The 21,019-nt window shown below is 39.6% G+C and overlaps 2 protein-coding genes across 4 annotated transcripts in view; both read right to left on the reverse strand.

The window, feature by feature from the left end:
• The window catches only part of USP50 (ubiquitin specific peptidase 50), a 34,931-nt gene extending 29,128 nt beyond the window's left edge, over positions 1-5,803 (reverse strand). The window contains exons 1-5 of the mRNA XM_032417171.1: positions 5,751-5,803; positions 3,807-4,001; positions 3,343-3,538; positions 1,233-1,442; positions 49-191 (exon numbers count right to left, since the gene is read on the reverse strand). Coding sequence (XP_032273062.1) covers positions 49-191; positions 1,233-1,442; positions 3,343-3,538; positions 3,807-4,001; positions 5,751-5,803 — 797 coding nt within the window. The remainder of the gene's footprint in view (positions 1-48; positions 192-1,232; positions 1,443-3,342; positions 3,539-3,806; positions 4,002-5,750) is intronic.
• Positions 5,804-14,437: 8,634 nt separating this feature from the next.
• TRPM7 (transient receptor potential cation channel subfamily M member 7) overlaps positions 14,438-21,019 on the reverse strand; it is a 117,508-nt gene continuing 110,926 nt past the window's right edge. For 2 of the 3 annotated variants that reach the window (XM_032418120.1, XM_032418122.1), the window contains one exon: positions 15,110-15,893. In XM_032418120.1, the coding sequence (XP_032274011.1) occupies positions 15,763-15,893 (131 nt within the window). In that variant the 3' untranslated portion in view covers positions 15,110-15,762. Of the gene's footprint in view, positions 15,894-21,019 lie in introns of all 3 variants that reach the window. The other variant, XM_032418119.1, reaches the window with a different exon arrangement.

Here is a 21,019-nt window from a genome sequence, read left to right on the forward strand (position 1 = left end):
GATAAAGCAATTCAAAAAAAAAATCTCACAAAACATCAAAATCCATACCTTTTTAAGTGAAAGATAATTATTTTTGGTGCTTTGGAAATACTGGCCCTTACAGCTGTTTCTTGCTTGGTTTCACAGAAGGAACAGTGAATTTGGTTATTCCAGGTCAGTGTGTCTTGTTGAAAAAACCACTGGAGACAGTCCTATGGAGGAAAACCGCATTTGGTGACTACATTGGATCAAGTGCAGCCTGGGCTCTGTTTACAGTAGAACTTTGCAACAGCCGTGGAAATGTGATCCTCAGTGCTTTCCTCAAAGTCAACATATGCAGGAGGTCCCAGCGTCACAAGCTGTTGCCTGGACAGGTGTAAAATCTACCTGACGAAGGAGGGGCTTCTTTTTCACTCAGTTACTGAAATGGATCTGAGTGCCCATCTCACTTCCAGTCTCTGGATCAGCATTTTAACCTTTGTGGTTTATTTCAGAATAATACTGACTGTGCCGTTTCCACTAACCAAGTCAGGCAACTGTTTTATGTTACTCCTCTCATCACAGAAGCGATCCAGAGACTGAAAAATGACCATGTGCGGTGTCTGGGGGTGACCCATAATAAAGACAGCAGGACAGACAGAATTTGATTCTGTGCACAGAAGCCTCCGTGAGTGTGGCCAGGCCCCCCGCTCAGCAAACCGCCAGCCTGAAGAGGAAGGTGAGCACAGATCTGTGTTCAGTACACATGCCGGCACCTCAGAGTCTTGGGAATTTGTTTCCCGTCATCTTTAGCAATTTAATCTGAGAACAAAGCCCACTTCTAAATAAGTAGTAGGATTCCGTTCTCCAATTCTGGCATGTGAAAACTTTTTGCAGCTGTGCTTTCATAATTTAGGTAGAAAATATAAATGGGTATTCTGCAAGGGAACTTATTGCTCCCTGCCTTCTAGCTGTCCCCTGTCTTCTACCGCCACCCCAATTTACAGATGGTGAAGAAAATTCAAGAGGTAAATTCCCAATACACACCAAGCCATCTCGGTAGAATGAATAAAGCCCACAGGTCATTTCAGTTTTACACTGAGGCTCTTTTAATGAGTACATTTAGAAATACAACCGAATTCACAGTCACTTTTGGCTGTATGTCGCTTTTCTATAAAATGTTGTCATCATGGGCTTCCAGTGACAAAGCAGCACCCTCATGATAGGCAATGTAGGAAACCTGAGAAGTGGTATCCAGGAGCAAGGATCGCTACCTGAAGAGAGCACTCGTATTCAGATGGAATGGGGAGAGAGAGGACGGTGAAGACTTCGTTCTTGTAGGTGCAGCTCTCACACTTCAAACACATGATGCTGTAGTTGAGCTGCCCTTCAAACAGTTGCGTGATGATGGAGGACTCATTGGCCATCACCTTCCTGCAGCATCTTGGAATAGACCCTTTCTCGTATGATCTTCTTCGATGGTACTGAATCAAAGGAACAAATTAGCCCCGAGTCAACTCTTGGTTATCAAAAAAAGCTTTTAATAGGATGACTTGATTTTTTTTCTATTAAAATGATACATTGCTACCAGAAACCAGTTAGTTTTGGATTCAACAATGCATAGAATAAGGTCTTCTTAAGAGTACGTATTAGGTGGGGCGCTTGGGTGGCTCAGTCGGGTCAGCGTCCGACTCTTGCTTTCAGCTCAGGTCATGATCTCACCGTCGTGAGATCCAGCCTGGCGTGGAGCCCCAGCGAGGTTCCATGGTAGGCTCTGCATGGGGCTCTGTGCTCAGTAGGGAGTCTGCTTGAGATTCTCTCCCTCTGCCCCTCCCCCCTCATGTTCTCTCTAAATAAATAAATCTTTTTAAAAAAGGTATATATTAAGTTTGATTTCTGATCATTCAGTTATTTTCCTCCTTAAGTGAAGCTGAGGAAAGATGACATGCTAACCCTGTGACAACACATGTCTGTGCCCCAGAAGCCAGCAGCCTGTGATAACGTGATGTGGGGTCCTAGAGGCAGTTCCTCCTGGGAAGAGGGTGGGTAAGCGTTTGAACTAGCTTTCAGTCATGCAAACTGATGGAGGAGTAAAATGAAGAAATCTGTCCTCCCTCCAGTCCCTTCAGATTTAGCCTCTTCTGCTTTTATTGTTAGAAAACACTTTTTTTAAAAGAGCAAATCTTAAATTCTTAAGGCAGCCCAAGTTAGCCTTGCAGAGTGATTGGAATCTAGCTCATGTTGAGGGGTACCATTTCTGGGGGCGCAGGCTGACTTCTCGGTGCTTGAATGGCCTCACTAGACTGGACATTTGGAAGACACATTAGCCCCCAGCCAGCTCCGCTTTGGAGCTGTGCACTCTGCTCCCCTTCGTCTTGCTGCTTTCATCAGGCTCTGCCACCAAGGTCTTCCACCTGATAGTCCTCTGATGCCCCTAATTCCAACTTTGGTCTTGGGAATGAGAATGCTATTTATTTCAGATTGGCTGCAGATGAGGACCTAACTGATTTTACTGACCACCACCCTACCCTTTGGCTAAAAAAAAAAAAAACAAAAAACTTAGTAGCAGTAAAAATGAAAAATGGAACTGAGGATTACAGACGAGAATGATTAATGGCTATCGTTTGTGATCTTTTGCCAAAGCATTTCCTGGATGGGAAGTATGAGGTAAGCTAACATCAGCACAAGGACACTGCATAAAACCAAGGACCTACCTTTGGAGAGTATGTGACTCAGATCAAAGCTGAAGGCAATGAGTCTTACAAAGAAAAGTAAAACCCTTCGTAACTGGTGATCTCATGTTTCATTAAATGTTGTATGTCCTGATCTGGTGAAGAACTCTGGTTTGGAATGTTCGGCATGAAGATGAAACTTTGCAGTATTTAGGTCTGTCCTTTAATACCCAGCTTCATATTTTCTTGGGTTTGTAGTTACCAAGAACATGTATTTTAAGTTGTAAAGCTCTATATGTTTTATCTCATGAGGTACATATTTTTATTTAAAAAAATGAGATTTTCACTTTAAGAAAACTAGTCTGTGCAGATGTTATTTGCAAAGGGAACAGATTAGTGGTTCCCACACCTGCTGATCACTGGCAACACCATGTGAGCTTTCCCAAAGGACAGCCCAAGACACTCTAATTCAGTAACACTGGAGTGAGGGGCTTAGGATGTGTGTCGTGAAACTCTTCCCAGGTGATTCTGATGATTATTTGGTAACTACAGACCAATTCAAATACTAACTTGAGTGTGCCCCACGGTACCCCCGCACCTGTGCTTGGTAGAGAGGGGGCATATTGACAGATCAGACCAAAGAATGAAAGACGAAAGTTGCTGATAGAGCTGAAGGGTCTATCTTATTTCAAAGGCTATTAATTCTACTTACCTTTTTCAGAGCTTCATGAAGTTCATTCAGGACATAAATCAAGAATTCCTGAGCATCTTGCTGTGTCTTTTTCGTAAATGCTGGGTAGAGGTTGCCAAGAGCTGACCGAAATATTTCTGGTGAGACACATTCTGAGTCTCCAAGCCACATGTCTGTCATCACATAGGCAAAAGCTGTCGCGACCTCCCTGCAATCTCTTGGAAGAGGGACAGAGAATGTTTCTGGCTGATTTAATGACAGGGAGGCACCTAAAAACTCAAGCATGTGGCATCAGACCAAAAACAAATCTCCCTTTCTTAGGCGACCTTCCCACGTTGTTATTCACCCTAGCAATTGTCTCTGGTGGGGGTGCTCTGGGGCTCTTGTTTAGCCCCGAGGAGGGACTTCACTGGGCTCCTTCCTTCACCTGGCCCTGGGGGAGCAGGGAGTGGGGGCTGGGCGGCAGGGAACACAAATGGTCTTACTTTTGAAGAGCAGTAATGTACTTTCCGGAGAGAAAGTATTCCACCAGCGGCGAGATGCTGCCGAGACACTGTAAGATGGCGTTCATGTAGCACGTGTTGCCCAAGTTCCGCAGGCCCGTCACTCCCTGGAAATGGGGCTGGTTCTCATCGGCCTCGTTCACGGGACAGGTATCATAGTGATCTGTGCACTCTGCACTGTGTTGGTGCCATGTGGGAAGAAAGGAAAGCATTTTGAGCGAGCAGATTATGTGCCCATGACAATAAGGCACCCTCAAGCTCATGCCACAGAGAGTTCGCAGTGAGACTTCTGTCGAATACATTTCCGACCAGAGACAGAAGTATTCGAACTCGAGGTTTAAAATCACATCACTTATTCTGGAACTCTGAACAGGGCCTGCAGCCGAAGAAGCAGAGGTAAATATTTCTTCCTGAAACCAGGGCAAGAGGACAGAAAATATTGGCCTTTCAGAGACCTAGAATTGCTTGGCTAAAAATGCAAATTTCCCTCTAAGTACTAAAGTATTGGGGCCTCTGGGTGGCTCAGTTACTTAAGCATCTGACTCTTGATTTCAGCTCAGGTCACGGTCTTGGGGTCGTGAGATTGAGCCCCATGTGGGGCTCTGCACTCAGCAGGGAGTCTACTTCTCCCTCTCCTTCTGACCACACACTCTCTGTCTCTCTCTAAAATAAATAAATAAATCCTTAAATAAATAAATACCAAAGTATTTCTTTTTTGGACAAATAATTTAATTATTTTTAGTAGTAACAGTAATTGCAATAGATAGTAGTTAATAATAACAATAGCTATCATTTAAGGAGCTTGGCCCAAACTTAAGTAGTTAATATGCATTTTCCCATTTAATTCTTTCAACAGTTTTATGGGGTAGGTATAATTGTTTTTAAATCCTGTTTTACAGGGGAGAGATCACATTTAAATGGTTTAGTCATTTGCCTACGATATATATATTATGTGCAGTGGTATGTGGAGAGAAGGAATATCGTACCTACCTACCTATTGAGTTATTTGGATTTGTATATCATATATTAACAGTGTGTGTGTACATATTAAGGGCATATGCACATGCTAAGAGCATATATACATCTATTAAGAGCACAACTATGTATGTATATTACATACACCTGTGATACACATTTTCTGATGTCATATATTACATACATACATGTGTTCTTAGAAACACACACATGTACAGAGAGAGAGCAAGAGCATAGACTTTGTAAAGAATAGATCTTCATTTAAATCCTGACCCTGCCGCTTCCTAGTTACATGACCTGGAACGCTCATCTATAAAAACAGGAAAAATGCTCCCTTATAGGATGGTGGGAGGATTAGATTAAGTGATGCAAGGACTGTGGCACAGATTACATAGTTAATAAATGGGAACTTAAACATATTTTTGACTAAGTGACTGATGTAGGATGTCCTAAACAGGAAGCTATGGAGTTCGAGAGTCCTGTGCACAGGCCAGCCCGGAGTGGAGGAGAATGCTGCAGGCGCCCAGGGAGGCCTCCTCTGACCACACACAGCTTCCTTTTGTCATTTGGCTATGGCTCAAGGCAGCCCAGCATCTTGGTCCTTTATGACTTTTCTTCCCTTGTGCAGGATCTAAAACTGGGTCTCCATGAGACCATTACCTCACCTCAGTACCTCCATTTGCAATTTTGCCAGTTTGAAAAGTGTTCACTATTACCAGATGGTCATTTTCATGTTTGTTTTCTGATGTCATCAGAGGCCCCACACGGTCCCTCGTTAGGGGCGTCTATTGCCTAGATATCAAATATGTAACTTCCCTTCCTTGTGGGGGACCTCCACAGGGTCAAACCTGAGGGAACCCTTCCAAAGGCGGCATGTACCCCCGACTCCTTTGCCACCCCCCTGGCCCCCTCCCGGAATTCTCGAGAAAGCTGTAGTAGAGAGTGGCTCACAGGACATAGTAGATGCCGAAGTCATCTGCAGGGAGGGGCCGCTGCGAAGCCATTTTAGTGAGACCACGTTGGACTTTCACTTCTACTCAGGAGCTACATCGCATCCTTTTAACTTCATTTCTCCAAGCCTGTTACTTAGGCTCTTTTGTTTGTAATCAACAGTGTATATGTTTCTCTCCCCTTTCAGTAGCTGCAGACTGATCTCTCTCTGTACTTCAGGTACATTCTCACTTGGATTTCCCATGCATCATAATCATTTCCATTCACCCTCAAGATTCTAGCATGTTGCCACAAGAGACCATTACTCGGCTGCTTAAAAACTTTAAAAGTATTAGATTTCAGGGGCGCCTGGGTGGCTCAGTCAGTTGAGCACCTGACTCTTGGTTTCGGCTCAGATCGTGATCTCAGGGTCCTGGGATCCAGCCCTACATCAGATTCTGAGCTGAGCATGAGGCCTGCTTAAGATTTTCTCTCTCCCTCTCCCTCTGCAGCTCACGCCCCTCAAAAAAAAAGTATTACATTTCAGAGAATGAACTGAACATACAACCTCTCTTCCTCCATCACTCAGTTTCTCTTGAATATATACATTACGCACATACATAGAAGATTTACCTTCACATAGTCCACTCTGGCAACCCTGCCCTCTTTGGGCACCCATCCCCACTCCCGGGGATCACACCACTCCTAGGATCCCAAGGGAGTATTTCTCACCCTGGGAAGGGAAGCAGTTGGATTTTGCTGCTTCTAAAGCGCATAGCATTGGGATAGACTGGAGTCTTTCTCTTCACAGCCACCCACTATAGTCCAAAGGGGGTGTAGACACACACACACATACGCATCCCACTAGGGTCACCAGAGCAAATATAAATAAAGTGTTCATCATAGAAGGATTTATAAGCTGAGAAGTAGCAAAGAACACATGAGCTCCTGAGCTCTCATTTTTTTCACAGAGAACTGTCCTTAAGAAGGCACGTTGGTGAAGAGGGCCCCTCCCCACCGCCCCGCACTATTTAGATCAAAAGGGGTCAGAGAGTAGGTACAACCGTGGAGCCTCGAAAGCAACCTGGTCAGGAAGTGGTCTTGTTAGAAAGGGGAGCCTCTGCAGCTCAAAGCTGCTACCCGCTCGTTTCTTTCTTGGAGTGAACTCAGAATCTGTAGGGAGTAGGTGAAGAAAGAGCCTTTAGGGCCAATCCAATTTATCCTTTCTCAGCTCTGCATCAAGTAAAATGAATGAGGTTGTAAAAGAAAAAACCCTTCAAAAATATAAATGTCAGGAAAGATAAAGAAGGCTGATAACCATTGCAGATTAAAAAATAAACTGGAGGGACGCCTGAGTGGCTCGGTCGGCTGAGCATCTGGTTCGGGTCATGATCTCAGGATCGTGAGATTGAGCCCTGCATTGGGCTCCGTGCTGCGAGCATGGAGCCTGCTTGACGTTCTCTCTCTCCCTCTCTCTCTCTGCCCCTTCCTTCCTGCTCACTCCCTCTCAAAAAACAAAAAACAAAACCAAAAAAACTAGAGAAGCAAGACAATTACATATAATACCCAATCCTGGGTAGGACCCTGGATCAGGATAAAAACATTGCTATAAAAGGACATTATTGGGACAATTGATAAAATCTGAATAGGATTATATATGAATAGTTTTGCCTCGATGTTGAATCTTCTGATTTTTATAAGATGGTATCCTGTTTATGAAAGAGAATGTCCTTTTTCTTAGGAAATATACGCTGACGGATTTAGGGCTTTGTAAAGGGGCCTGATCTATGGAAACTGCTCTGAAATGGTTCATGGAAACACACAGAGACACAAACACACATGAGGAAAGGAGGGAAGGCGGCAACGTGATGAAGTACAGACGCAGCAAATGCAGTTGGATGTCAGCAATGGGTGAGCCTGGGTGAGGGCCGACGAGCTCTTTGTACGGTTCCTGCGACTCTTCTCTAAGTGTGGAATGATCTCACACTAAAAAGTTCAAAGAAACAAGAACGTAGTAAATGTAATTTTTATATGGATTTATCTCCAGGATATAGTACTGGTAAGCCATAAAGGCAAGGTTCTGAAGAGTCCATCTATAGTAGGCACCCCACTTATCTCCAAGTGCATTTATGCTCAGGCGACACGGACACATTAAGAACGATCATTCTTTGATGCCTGTGTAAGGGATCCTGGCAACCAGAGGTGCTGAGTCTTACAGCTATTTTGTATTTGTGGTCTATTAACAAAGGGGTTTCATGAAGTCACCTCAGTGGTGATTCTGCAGGACGTGAATCCTGTCACCCTGCTCCTCCTTCGGCCAGTGAACTTCTCCCAAATACTTCAGTTTCTCATCGGTGGAGTTTTGTTAAAATTTCATTCTATGATTGATAACGCTTATAGGTAAAAACACAACTCATACTCATATGTTGATATTATATCCAGGGACCTTTCTAAACTCAAAGTCTAATTTTTATATAGGTTCTTTGGATTTTCTACAAACATTGAAGTCATCTGCAGAAAAAAATCAGTTTTATTTTTTCCTTACCAATCCTTACGCTTTTTATTTCTTACCCTTTGAACTAGCTAGCACCTCCAGTAAAATGTTGAACAGAAGTGGGGATAGTAGTCATCCTTAGCTCACTCCTGAACTAACAAGGAAAGCTTTGAATAATTCATCAGTAAGTATGATGTTTGCTAAGGGCATAGTGTTGTTGTTGTTGCTGTAGTTGTTGTTGTTCTTTAGAGGGGGAGGGGCAGAGAGAACGTGAGAGGGGGAGGGGCCGAGAGAGAAAGAAAGAGAGAGAGAGAGAGTGGGGAGGGGCAGAGAGAGAGAGAGAGAATCTTTTTTTTTTTTTTTTTTTTTAAAGATTTTATTTATTTATTTGACAGAGAGCACAAGTAGGCAGAGCGGCAGGCAGAGGGAGAGGGAGAAGCAGGCTTCCCGCCGAGCAGGGAGCCCGATGCGGGGCTCGATCCCAGGACCCTGGGATCATGACCTGAGCTGAAGGCAGACGCCTAACGACTGAGCCACCCAGGCGCCCCGAGAGAGAGAATCTTAAGCAGGCTCCACACCCAGCACAAGGCCTGATGTGGGGCTTGATCTCAAGACCCTGAGATCACGACCTGAGCAGAAATCGAGAGCTGGACGCTTAACCAACGGAGCCACCCAGGCGCCCCGAAAGGCATAGTTTTTTTGAGAGTTGTAATCATGAACAGACATTGAGTGTGATCAGGTTTTTCTGTATCTTTTGAGGTAATCATGAGATTTTTCTTCTTTAGTCTGTTGTTGCGGTTAATAATTGATGATGGTCACATATTAAACCAGTCTTCTATTCCTCAGATAAACATCTTGTTAGTGATGTAGTATCATTTTCATGAATTGCTGCTTTCTATTTGTTAATCTTTTGTTCAAGAATTTTGTATCTATGTTCATGAGTAAAACAACCTTTGTAGTAGTGTTCTGTGCTGTGCAAAAAATTATCACAAATTTAGTGCACTGTTTAAAACAACACACGTTGATTATCTCATAGTTGCTATAGGTCAGAGTCCAGGTATGGCTGAGGTGGAATCACGTTACATTCACTTGTCATCTCTCTTTAGGGTCCTTCATCCTGAAACAGTTCTTATGCATTTCCTTGACTTCCAAGAACTTGACACTTTTTTTTTTTTTAAGATTTTGTTTATTTGACAGATACAGAGATAGCGAGAGCAGGAACACAAGCAGGGGGCAGTGGAAGAGGGAGAAGCAGGCTTCCCGCAGAGCCAGGAGCCCGATGCGGGGCTCGATCCCACGGTCCTGGGATTGTGACCTGAGCCGAAGGCAGACGCTTAACCATCTGAGCCACCCAGGTGCCCCTCCTTGTCCTTTTAGAAAGGAACAATTCCAAACTCTTTATTTGCTACTTTTCTCTTTCCAGCTAAAAACGGATGTGTTAGTGTTTCTTGGAAAACTTGGTTCTAAGAAAATTAACTCAGAAATGTCTCTTAGTAGTTAAGAGTGGTCAAGGGCACAAGCTTTGGAGTTAGACCTATGTTCAAGTCCCAACTGCGCCACTTCTATAGTTTCAAAATGGGGATAATCATAGTACCCAGCCTCATAAGATTATAGTGAGGATTAAATGAGATAATTACTGAAAAAGTACTTATTTGTTCAATCTGGCACAAAGTGAGTACTCAAGTATAGCAACTGTTACTATTATAAATCATTGTTTCTTCATATAAAAGCAGTGTGCTTTTACAAATTTTCAAAAATTTTGGAAATATTACTTTTTAAAAAAAAATTTTATACATTTATTTGAGAGCAAGATAGCGAGCAAGAGTACCAGCAGGGGTCAGGGAGAGGGAGAAGCAGGCTCCCCACTGAGCAGGGAGCCTGATGCAGCACTCAATCCCAGGACCCTGGGATCATGACCTGAGCCAAAGGCAGATGCCCAACGACTGAGCCACCCAGGCACCCCTGAATCTTAATATTTAAAAATATTTTATTCTAGTTTACTTTAAAATTTTCTACCACGTATAAATATTTGCCAGCACGTATTTGAATTTGTGTATTTTATGAATATTTATTTGATTGCCTTTTATCTCATGTCTTCCTATTTAGATCTTATCTTTCCTTTTGCTTGAGTATATCTTTGATTGACATTTTCCAAGAAAATGGTGAACTTTCTGGGAATGCCATCACATGGCTGGGTTCAAAGTCCTCCTAATAGTATTGCTTTCCTACCTCCTGGATACTGTATGACAGGTGAGAATTCTTTTGTCAATCTGATTGTTTCTTTTGTAAACATTATTATTATTTGCTATTTATTTGCAGAGTTACTAAACTGTGGCATGAAGTAGGTAACTTTTATTTATTTCCTCCTTTCTAGGTCTTGCATTAAATAACGGTTGCATCTCATTCATTAATCCAGAAAATATTTACTGTGCATCTACTTCATGTCAGTCACTGTGCTACATGTTTAATAGAATAAAATATAAATCTTTACCTTCACATACCTTACAATCTATTGATCACTCGGATTTAGTCTGTGCTTTCAACTCTTACCAAATATTTTCTATTGTTTTGACTTTCTTACATGTGTTATGATTGAGCACTCGTATGGTTACTTTATTTGAATTATCTTGATGTTTTAGCTTTACATTTGTGCTCACAGCTACTTTTTTAAGATTTTATTTGTCAGAGAGGGAGAGAGCACAAGCAGAGGGAGTGGCAGGCAGAGGGAGAAGCAGGCTCCCCGCCTCAGCAAGGAGCCCGACGCAGGACTCGATCCCAGGACCCTTGGATCATGACCCGAGCCAAAGGCAGACTCTTAACCGACTGAGCCACCCAGGTGTCCCTCAGAGCTACTTCTTACATCCTTTTTTCTAATTTCATTCTTAAAGTGAATTCTAAAAGTGCCTTCAAAAAGTGAAAATGGAACAGACTTAAGCACTTGGATGCAAATTATACACATCCACATATCTCATAAGCATGTGCTCATATTTCAACTATACTAACAAGAAACTACAAGATGGTAAGTTCTTTGTAGAGGGAAAAATCACTCTCAGAATGTTCTCTATTCTCCGTCATGTCCTCCTCTCTTCACTGGAATTCCCGAGGAAAGACAGCATGAAGAAACCTATTACTTGAGTACCTTTACGTGCTAAGTACTTAACTCCCTGCACCTTCACAACAATGTGAGATCAGTATTAGAGAGTCTTGCTCAATTAGCTGGTTACTCATGGCTAAGGGGCAGAGCAAGAAAATGAGAGTCTATCCAGTTCCATTTTGCATTGCAGTGTATACACAGTAGCTACAGAATTGAAAGACCCTTAGACATAAGACTTATCAGTACTACATTCTTATTGCCAGATTTTTTTTAAAGATATTACTTATTTGACAGAGAGAGACACAGCGAGAGAGGGAACACAAGCAGGGGGAGCGGGAGAGGGAGAAGCAGGCTTCCCGCTGAGCAGGGAGCCTGATGCAGGGCTCAATCCCAGGACCCTGGGATCATGACCTGAGCCAAAGGCAGACGCTTAACTGACTGAGCCATCCAGGCGTCCCAAATTATGTAAGTTTTGAAAGTACCTGCGGACCCTCAGGGTTTGCGGTCCATTTCAAGAACCACTGACCTAATTAATAGATCTAGTTAATGCCCATCAAAAAGACAACCAACACTGTGTTTCCTAATATAAGTATACACCACCAGCGATGACACATTCTTGACAAAAATTCAATCTTGAATTTAACCAAGCCTCTAAACCTAACAGTTTATGGCATACTCAAGAAACAGAAACATGTAAAATGGCACCTAAGGGAAATAATCAGCAAAACCCTGAATGTGGGAAACTTTTTAGAACCTATGATTGGGTTCTTTAAAAAATAAACTAGGTGTTGGTGGGGGGAGGGGAATGGCAGGAGAAGCCTATATATTGAAACTTTAAAGACAAATCAAGCAACTCTAATATATAATAAATCTCAACTGGGTCCTGACTGAACCAAATTATAAAAAAATTTTTTTAGAATGACGCTGATACTAAGAAACTTAATTTTTAGGTGTGAATATAACACAGTTCTTATATTTTAGAAACATATACTAAGGCATTTATAATTAAAATGAAAGAGAAGCTCCATTGATGCAGCCTGCATAGAAATCCCGAGAAAAAAACAGTAAAGGAGAGGCTACACGTGGGGTGGGGCAGCACATAAAAGGAAGCACTGTTGACTGGTGCCCTTTATTGTGGACTGGAGTATGCAGCTTTTCTGAAGAATAACCATGTCCTCTCCCTCCCTGCTTCCTGCCCATGACCACTAAGGCAGAATCATGGACCCCAGCTGGAAACTCTGCTTTGAGGAATTTCCAAAGAGTGCAGAAGAAAAACATATTCCAGAGAGGTTCAAAACCATAACTTGGGATTTTACCTAAGGAAAAGCTCACAGATGGTGTAATATTGGAAATTCTGTGATACTTCTTCAACACATTATTTATTGAGCATCTGTATTCGATGCTACACATGCCAGCAAGGCACTAAGGAAAATACAAAAATAAGTAAGACAGCTCTCAGTTGGTAACACAGACCAAGTTTTCAGAGACACACTGGTTGAGAGTCTTCACTCCAGTACATAATTGCTAAGCATTTAATTTAATTAAGTGCCAGTTGTTACAGACCTGAGGGTCCAGGTTCCTCAAATACAGATACCTTGTGTGAAACCTAGCTAGGAAACAATGAGAGCAGATCTGGTAAATAAGGAGGATCACAAAAATCCCTGCCTGTAGATTCATCCTTTTCTGCAAGTAATTACTTGATCTGAGTGGTAAGTGGCTATTTATTGGGTACTCTTGCCTTGATTGTCCACTTAAACACACTGTGATCTATCTTCCTCAAGACAAAGTTTTATTGCAGAAAACCATTAAAAAAATTTTTTTAACGGTGTGCCTATCACAAATCACATACTATGCAAGGTGTTGGGCGCTACAGGAGTGAAAACTCTGAAGGGTCCTTTCCTCTGCGAAGCGTATAATCTAATGGGGTAAAAAGGATGAAACTATGAAACAACATAGTTCAACTTAAGCGTGGGAAATGAGGGTAATTTTTATATTTTTCTTTACATTTTAAATCTGTACCTTATGTTCCATTACAACCAACATGCATTACTTTTAAAATAATGATGGCTCATATGTACCAGACGGATGAAAACATTATCAGAGAACATCTGCAGATGTTTTAAGAGGTAATTTGGTAAAGAGATAGAGCTTCGTTCTCAGTAGGATGAGACTGAAAAGAAAATGTTAAAGAGAATAAGCAAGTGACACTTTTGGACCAGAGTAATAATGATGAAATTCAGTAATCTAAAGAAAGATCATACTTCTTTGGAATGAAAAATGTGGTTTTCAGGTAAACTGTTACTCTCCAGAATTAGCAAAGAAAAGTTATGGAGTAGATTTATTTTAGAAAAGCAACCAGGAACTGGTACAGAAATGAATCATCATTATGCTTGAAAGTCAACATAACACGAGGCTCAGGAGTGTACAAAAAAGCGAGTCTTCCTGGGTTTGAATCCTAGTGCTGCTATGTACTAATTATAAGAATCTTAGGAAAGTGACTTTACCTAATGCTTTTATTTTCTAATTGGCAAAACATGATAATAATAGCTATTTCATAAGATTGTTTTAAGGATTAAATGGGTCAACATGTGTGAAGTACTTAGAGTAACGCCTGGCACATATTAAGTACTACATAACTGTTCACTGTTATCATCTAGTGAAAATAATCAACATAAAATTACACATAGTGATGACCATATGCCCATATTCTGACATAACAAGAAACAGATTAAAAAAAAAAGAGGAGGGGCGCCTGGGTGGCTCAGTTGGTTAAGCATACGACTCTTGATTTCAGCTCATGATCTCGGGGTCGTGGGATCAAGCCCCATGTCGGGCTCCATGCTCATCGGGGAGTCTGCTTGAGATTCTCTCCCTCTGCCCCTCCCCTGGCTTACACACGCACGCTCTCTCTAAAAATAAATCTTGAAAAAAAGAGAGAAACAGGCGGAAACCAAGACCACTTTGAACAATATACAGGACAGGATATGAAAAGGCTTAGGTGTACAAAATAGTTCATTTAAAAAAACTGATACTCTGAAAACAAACAAAAAAACCACAAAACACTGAAAACATAATTTTTCAGAATGATTAATCTCAAACATCTGTAAACAAGAATAAATTTATTTAATTTCTTTTAAAGATTTTATGATATACAAAATGTATATAGTATAATATCTTTAATACACTTTTTCTTTCTCCCCCCCTTTAATATTAAAACACTATTTAAACAGCTTATCTCTTCTTGCCTTGTCTGTATCTATGAGATACACTACTGAATACAAGTTAAGATTTACACTGCTCCTTCCTAAATAAAAATTAAAATTAGTACCTAGGAAACAAACAAAAAGAAAAAAAAACAAAGCATAAAACTTTAGTCAGATGAAAGCTTTTTTTGTTGTTGAGTATTCAACAATATCTGGGGCAGTTAAATTACATTTTATTGGCATAAAGTTACATTGCAATCTCCCGACATCACATAATGATAATCCAACTCAATTTCTTAAATAAGTACCATAAACAATACTCATGTTCAGATGTTCTTACACAATTTTAAATATATGCAAGAATTTATGTTTACATTCTGATTTGATATACTGGTCAATAAAATCTTTGGAGAAGTATGTAGCTTCCAGGTTGTCACTATAGATAGAGACAGGGAAAAAGCACTTTTTTTTTTTTACAAGGTAACTTCTCTTGAACAGTGAGTTAAGTTTCTCCTCCGGTATATTTAGGTTATACCAGTCTACCATGGCTTTCTTCTACTTAACAAGGGCTTGATAAAACAATGTTTAAAAAAAAAAAAAAAAAAACTAATACTTCTGCACAATTTGGGCTCTATTTAACAAAAAAACTGCCTCCATCTTTAAATATGGAGCCTAATCCTGATTCATAAAGTCCCTCTTAGAAAATGGTTTTCAGCTCAGGGTTCTTGTATCCCTATGGACCTCCAATAACAAGTCATCTCCTTTCCCATGGCCAACTAGTGACATCACCAGTGAACACACTAAAACACACTGAGGAAGACGTCTGCCATTGAACCAAAAGGCTGGATGATTTCTTCATTTCACTAGCTGAATGGCAGTAAACCAGCTGCCAATAAAATCTGCACAGACACTTAACTTTGGTTAATGGTATTGCACCACATGAGAGAGGGTATCACCCTCATCAGAACAAAGTCAAATGAAATCTGCTAAAAAGAGCCCTTTAAAAAAGTTACAAATACTAATTTTCCTTTACCTTTAAAATTTAACTGCTACCAGCTGTATCCTATAGGGAGTTCCTGACTGACTACTTTAATCAGGTCAAAAGAATATTGACCTTTTAACTGTGCCAGAATTAGCATGTTCATTTGCACACACTTTTCTCTATTACCAAACAATTTCCTCCTGAAGGAAAAATGACAAGGTAACATTTTTGTGAGGTGTAGGCAAAACCAATGATTAATATTATAACATCAGACGAATAGAATTAGTTGATTCTGATTCTTTGGTGGAATTTCCAGGCTGAAGAGTCAAATCTGAAGGCTCATCCTGAGGAAACAGAATTTTATCAGGTGTATAGTCATTCCTCTTCAGATCTATATTCACACCCCCAACAAAAAAAGAAAAGAAAGTCAGTATTTCATAGAAATGAAAAATTAACATTTTCTAAATCAATTTTCCTCTAAATGTGCCAGATCTATATTCTAGCAGGTTGTTTTAAATCCCAAAGTCACAAAATTTACACATATAAAAATGAAATCATTCATTCAACAAATAAGTATTATAATAGTTCTGACCATGAGTTAATAAACTCATTAAGAGTGGAAACATAGTAATAAGCAAGGCAGACAAAGGTCCTTGCTCTCATGGAGCTTATATTCTTGTGGATGAAGAAAAACAAACAGAAAAATAACAGAATTGCGTAGTAACAAGTGTTTTGAAGCAAACAGTATGAGGAGGGCCAGACAGAAGATAATATAAGCTGATTTTTTAAGGCTGGGCAGAAGAGGCACAGGAGGTAATATCTGAATGAAGACCTGAATATTGAGAAATGACTCAAAGCTCCAACAAGTGTGTTCTAGGTAGAGGGAAGGTTAACTGCAGACTGTAAAAAGGAAACGGACGTGGTGTTTCCTAAAAATAGCAAGAAGAAAGCATGTAGTAACTGAGGGGGAGCGACTAGTAGAAAATGGCGTCAAGCAGCAGTTTATAGCCAAGGGTTATCAAAATATAGTCAGTGAGCAAATCTCAATAGTTTTATCTGTTTACAGACTGTCTCTGTCTATTTCTGCACTACCATGGTACAGCCAGGTAGCTGTGACATAGGCCATATGGTCCACAAAGCCTAAAATATTTTACTACCTTGCCTTTTACAGCAAAGTTGTTGACCCCTGATCTATGGGATGCAAGCTTTGGTAAGGTATTAAGCTGACGGTATTAAGTAGTGTTAAAGGAGGAACATAAGCAAATTTAAGTGACTATTCTGATTGTCATGTGAAGTCCTGTCAAGGGCGTTTAGCAAGAACATCAGAAACGAATGGTGACAATGAGGATTAAAAGAAATGGATGAATTCTAGGAAGATTTCAGAATCAGAGTAGACAGAGTCTGACAGATTAGCTATTAAAGGTGAGAGAAGAAAAACCAATCAGCTTTTAGGCCTCGAGCCTGATCAACTGGGTAAACATTAATGAGATAGGGAAATGTAGGGGTGGGAAATGAAAGCCAAGAGTTCTGGAATGGACATATTACTTATAAAGATGCTGTAAGGTATTCCAGTAGAGATGCAGGAAACTGAATATAGAAACAGGAGCTCAGGAAAGACAATGTCTTTAGTTAAATTTGATACTATCAGTATTTGGATTACATTTATAGCTATGGGATAGGATGAAATCACTTTGGGAGTTATAGACAATAGTTGCAGAATTGGAAAACAATGCAGCAATATCAAATTTAACTTAAAACTACCCACAGTCCCACATATAATCATATACTTCTTTATCTCCATATAAAAACAGAACTGCCATTCAGAATATGAACTGTTTGGAGTGATAGCCTGTATTCAATGATCCAAATACGTATTTGCTACTGTATGAGTAAGTTTTGATAAATTTTGAATTCAAGATTGTGCCACTATGGCCTTAGGGAATGCAAATTAATTTGTAGCTGTACTGTACACCAAGAACAATGGAAAGAAACCCAATTATAATTCAAGTCCTGAAAATGTTAACTTATGGTGTAACCATGGACAAATCATGTGACATCTAATGCTATGTTCTGGAAAATGACAGATTTCGACTGTATTGCTTTTAAGGCCTCTTTCAAGCTATAAAATCCTGATTATATTAATAATTTTAAAAATAGGTATACTATACTTAAAATATTGGATCCAAATGATATATAATTTATATGTAATTATAAATAATATAAATTATATTATATAATAACCAAATAAAAATTGTATCTAGGCTGCCTGTTAAATTCACCACTGTTATGTTCTAATTTTGGCTGAAATGGACTAAGCATATTCAATTCTATCTTTTCCACAGATTACAAATAAAAACCCTTCACATAAAGCCACTATCTGAGATTCCTGAAAAGTAAGAGCAGACCTATTGAGAAAGGGGATCAAAACTTGAAGAATGACCTAGATTGGTGATGAGTTTCCCGGGGTTTTTTTCCCCTCTCTTATTTCCAGGCTTAGAATTACAGATAGCTTGATCTCAGAAATGTACAGTGAGCTAGGATGACAGAAAAAGCTCTAGGATTTTCTGGCCAGAGGATCAGGAAGGAGGACTCTGTGGGATAGAGAATCTTGAGGGGAATGCCCTCTTTCTTATTTTTTCTTTTTGCTCCTCTGGCTGTTACCTAAGACAAGCCCCAGTCATGGAGAGGGACTCAGGATGATGGCAGCTGAGCAAACACCTACAATTCCAAGAGAAAAACCCTTCTCTGGGACCACAAGAACTTACTTTTATGATTCAAAAAGTTTTTCTCTTTTTCCTTGACCCTTAGCATCAGAAATGGACTCAGTTGAAGGAAATGTGTGACAGTCAGGGAGGCCACAATCCTGGCTTTCTAATCAGAGTACCCCATCTGTCTCCTGTCCCTCCACCCTGCCCAAAAAAGATGCCCTTGAGAATCATAAAGTATGGAAGAAATCGTGGAATGGAAGAAAATGGAGAGGGGCACCCTAAATTTGTGTATGAAATCCCAAGTTCACCCTCAAGTGGCACACATGTGGGAAGACAGGATAGGCTTTGAGGACTAACCTATGGTGCAGACCTCCAGTCAGTTCCCAGACTTGATTATGATTGATGTGTAGTGAGAGAGATCTGAGTAATACTGCAAAGGCTTTGAAACCCAAACTGACACTGGAATCACAGCTACAAAAGGTAGACTGGGACTTGAAATTGAGCTTAACTGAGCTGCCTACTAACACAATTAAACAACAAAAATCGACACTCTCTAAAATATTTTTAATAAGACCCAGAATCTCATAATACTCAAAATATCCAGCTAAAATTACTGGAGATACAAAGAACTAGAAACATCTCAAAGATTCTCAAAGAAAAAGACAAGACATGCCAACCTCAAGATTACTCAGATGGAATGATCAAAGACTTTAAAACCAGCTATTATAACCACAACTCATGACGCAGGGCAAACAGACCTGAGATGAATGGAAAAACAAGTTTTCAGCAGAGAAATAATCAGTTTAAAAAGAACCAAAAAAAAGTTATAGGGCTGAAAAATATAACTGAAACAACAAAATCCAGTACATGGGCTTAAAAAAGCAGAATGAAGAAATGAAGAACAAGGAAAGAGTCCGTGAATTTGATAGATCAATAGAAATTATCCAATCTAAATAACAAATAAAAAATAATTTTTATGGAAAAAAATCAGAGACTCAAGTCCCTGGGAAACAATATCAAAAAGTCTAATATTCTTATTATGGGAGCTCCAGAAAGAGATGAAAAGAAATTGATGTAGAACAAATATTTGAAGAACAGCTAAAAACTCCCCAAATTTGATAAAAATCATAAATTTGCAAATTCAAGAAGCTAAGTAAACCTGAACCAAGATAAACTCAGAGAAAGCTATAACCAGACATTTCAGAATCAAACTGCTAAAAATCCAAATTTTGAAAGGAGCTGTAAGATTATAATGACACATCACATATAGGGGAAGAACAATTCAAATGACTGTGGAATTTTCATCAGAGGTAACAGAGGCCAGAGACAGAACACTTTCTAAGCCCTGAAAGAAGAGTATCAACCTAAAATGCTAGAACCAGTAAAAATATCCTTCAAGAACGAAAGAAAACACACATATTCTTGATAAGAAAAACTAAGAGCAACCACTAAAAAACTAAACATAGAGGTAAAATAGAATACTGAAACAGAAAAGGGGGGTGGAAACAAACAAAAAAACCAAATCAGAAGTGTCAATCAGAAAACAATAAAACAAGATCTAAATCTAACCACATCAATAATTACATTAAATGTAAAAAGTCTGAAACACCAGTTAAAAATGGAAACTGTTAAGTTAAAAGCAAACAAAAAAAAAAACAAAAAAAACCCAAATTAAACCTAAGATCCAACTATATGCTTGGATCCCACTTTTTTTTTTTTTTTAAAGAAACCCACTTTAAATACAATTAACATGTCTAAGTTAAAAGAATGGGAAAAGATATCTGATAAAACCATTTATCAAAAACTAGCTGTGTTATGTTAATATCAGACAAGGTATGTTAATATCAGACAAAGTAGACTTCTCAGAACAAGGAAAATTACCATGGCATTCTATAATGATAAAAAGAATCAATTCACCAAGAAGACATACAACTGTAAATGTGTATGTACCTAAGGACAAAACTTCAAAACACATTAAGAAAAAAACTGATAGGGACGCCTGGGTGGCTCAGTCGTTAAGCATCTGCCTTCGGCTCAGGTCGTGATCCCAGGGTCCTGGGATCAAGCCCCACATCAGGCTCCCTGCTCCATGAGAAGCCTGCTTCTCCCTCTCCCACTCCCCCTGCTTGTGTTCCCTCTCTCGCTGTGCCTCTGTCAAACAAATAAAATCTTAAAAAAATAAAAAATAAAAAACTGATAGAACTGAAAGGCAACACAGACAAATCCACAACTGTACTTTAAAGACCTCCTTTCTAAGTAATCAATAGAACAAGGAGACAAAACATCAAGGATATAAAAAACCTGAACAACATTATCAAAAAACATTCCTTAATTAGCATTTATAGAATACTCCATCCAACATTGTAATATTCTCTTCAAGTGCATATGCAATATTCACAGAGAAACTATATCCTTTTAAGGTTAAAAAAACTTTTAAAATTGAAATCATACAAAGTATGCTCTCTTATAATGGAATTAAATTAAAAAAAATCAACAACAGAAAGATATTTGGAAAATTTACATATATTTGAGAACTAAGAAAGACACTTCTAAATAATCCCCAGGTCAAAGAGAAATAAAATAAAAAGGTCAAGAAAAATAAGAAATATTTTAAATAAAATAAAACCAAAAGTAAAATATACCAAAATTTATGGGATGCAGTCAGTGTAATTCTTAAAGAGAAATCTATAGCAGTAAATGTTTTGTTAGAAAAGGTCTCAAATCTCCCAAAGATACAAATGTAATAATCCGAAGGGGCACGTGCAACCCAATATTTATAGCAGCAATGTCCATAATAGCCAAACATCGG

This window comes from Phoca vitulina, unplaced genomic scaffold (genome assembly GCF_004348235.1).
Source record: "Phoca vitulina isolate PV1807 unplaced genomic scaffold, GSC_HSeal_1.0 scaffold20, whole genome shotgun sequence".
In the NCBI taxonomy this organism is placed as follows: Eukaryota; Metazoa; Chordata; class Mammalia; order Carnivora; family Phocidae; genus Phoca; species Phoca vitulina.